This window comes from Buceros rhinoceros, unplaced genomic scaffold (assembly GCF_000710305.1).
Source record: "Buceros rhinoceros silvestris isolate BGI_N320 unplaced genomic scaffold, ASM71030v1 scaffold19895, whole genome shotgun sequence".
Taxonomy (NCBI): Eukaryota; Metazoa; Chordata; class Aves; order Bucerotiformes; family Bucerotidae; genus Buceros; species Buceros rhinoceros.
Genome location: NW_010412568.1, coordinates 1 through 220, shown reverse-complemented (window position 1 = coordinate 220; position 220 = coordinate 1). Strand labels below are relative to the sequence as shown.

The 220-nt window shown below is 68.6% G+C and overlaps 1 protein-coding gene across 1 annotated transcript in view; it reads right to left on the bottom strand.

Moving 5' to 3' along the window:
• Nucleotides 1-170, bottom strand: part of DDX20 (DEAD (Asp-Glu-Ala-Asp) box polypeptide 20) — a gene marked incomplete at its 5' end in the record, with an annotated part of 5,268 nt that extends 5,098 nt beyond the window's left edge. The window contains one exon of the mRNA XM_010136456.1: nucleotides 76-170. Coding sequence (XP_010134758.1) covers nucleotides 76-170 — 95 coding nt within the window. The remainder of the gene's footprint in view (nucleotides 1-75) is intronic.
• Between the last annotated feature and the right edge of the window lie 50 nt (nucleotides 171-220).

Sequence of the window (220 nt, the reverse complement as noted above, 5' to 3'; positions counted from 1 at the left end):
TGCCCAAGCCAAAGAGCGCCTCCCCCCCACTAAGCGAAGCCCCCCCCGGTACCGGTAAGAGCGGCCGGGGCTCACCTGCGTGGCCGGGCTCTCCAGCAGCACCGCGTCCAGGGCGACGGTGGAGAACACGCAGGTTTTGCCCGTGCCGGACTTGGCCTGCACGATGAGATCTGGAAAGAGCCGACACAGAGGTCACCGGCGGCCCCGGAGTGTCCCCAGT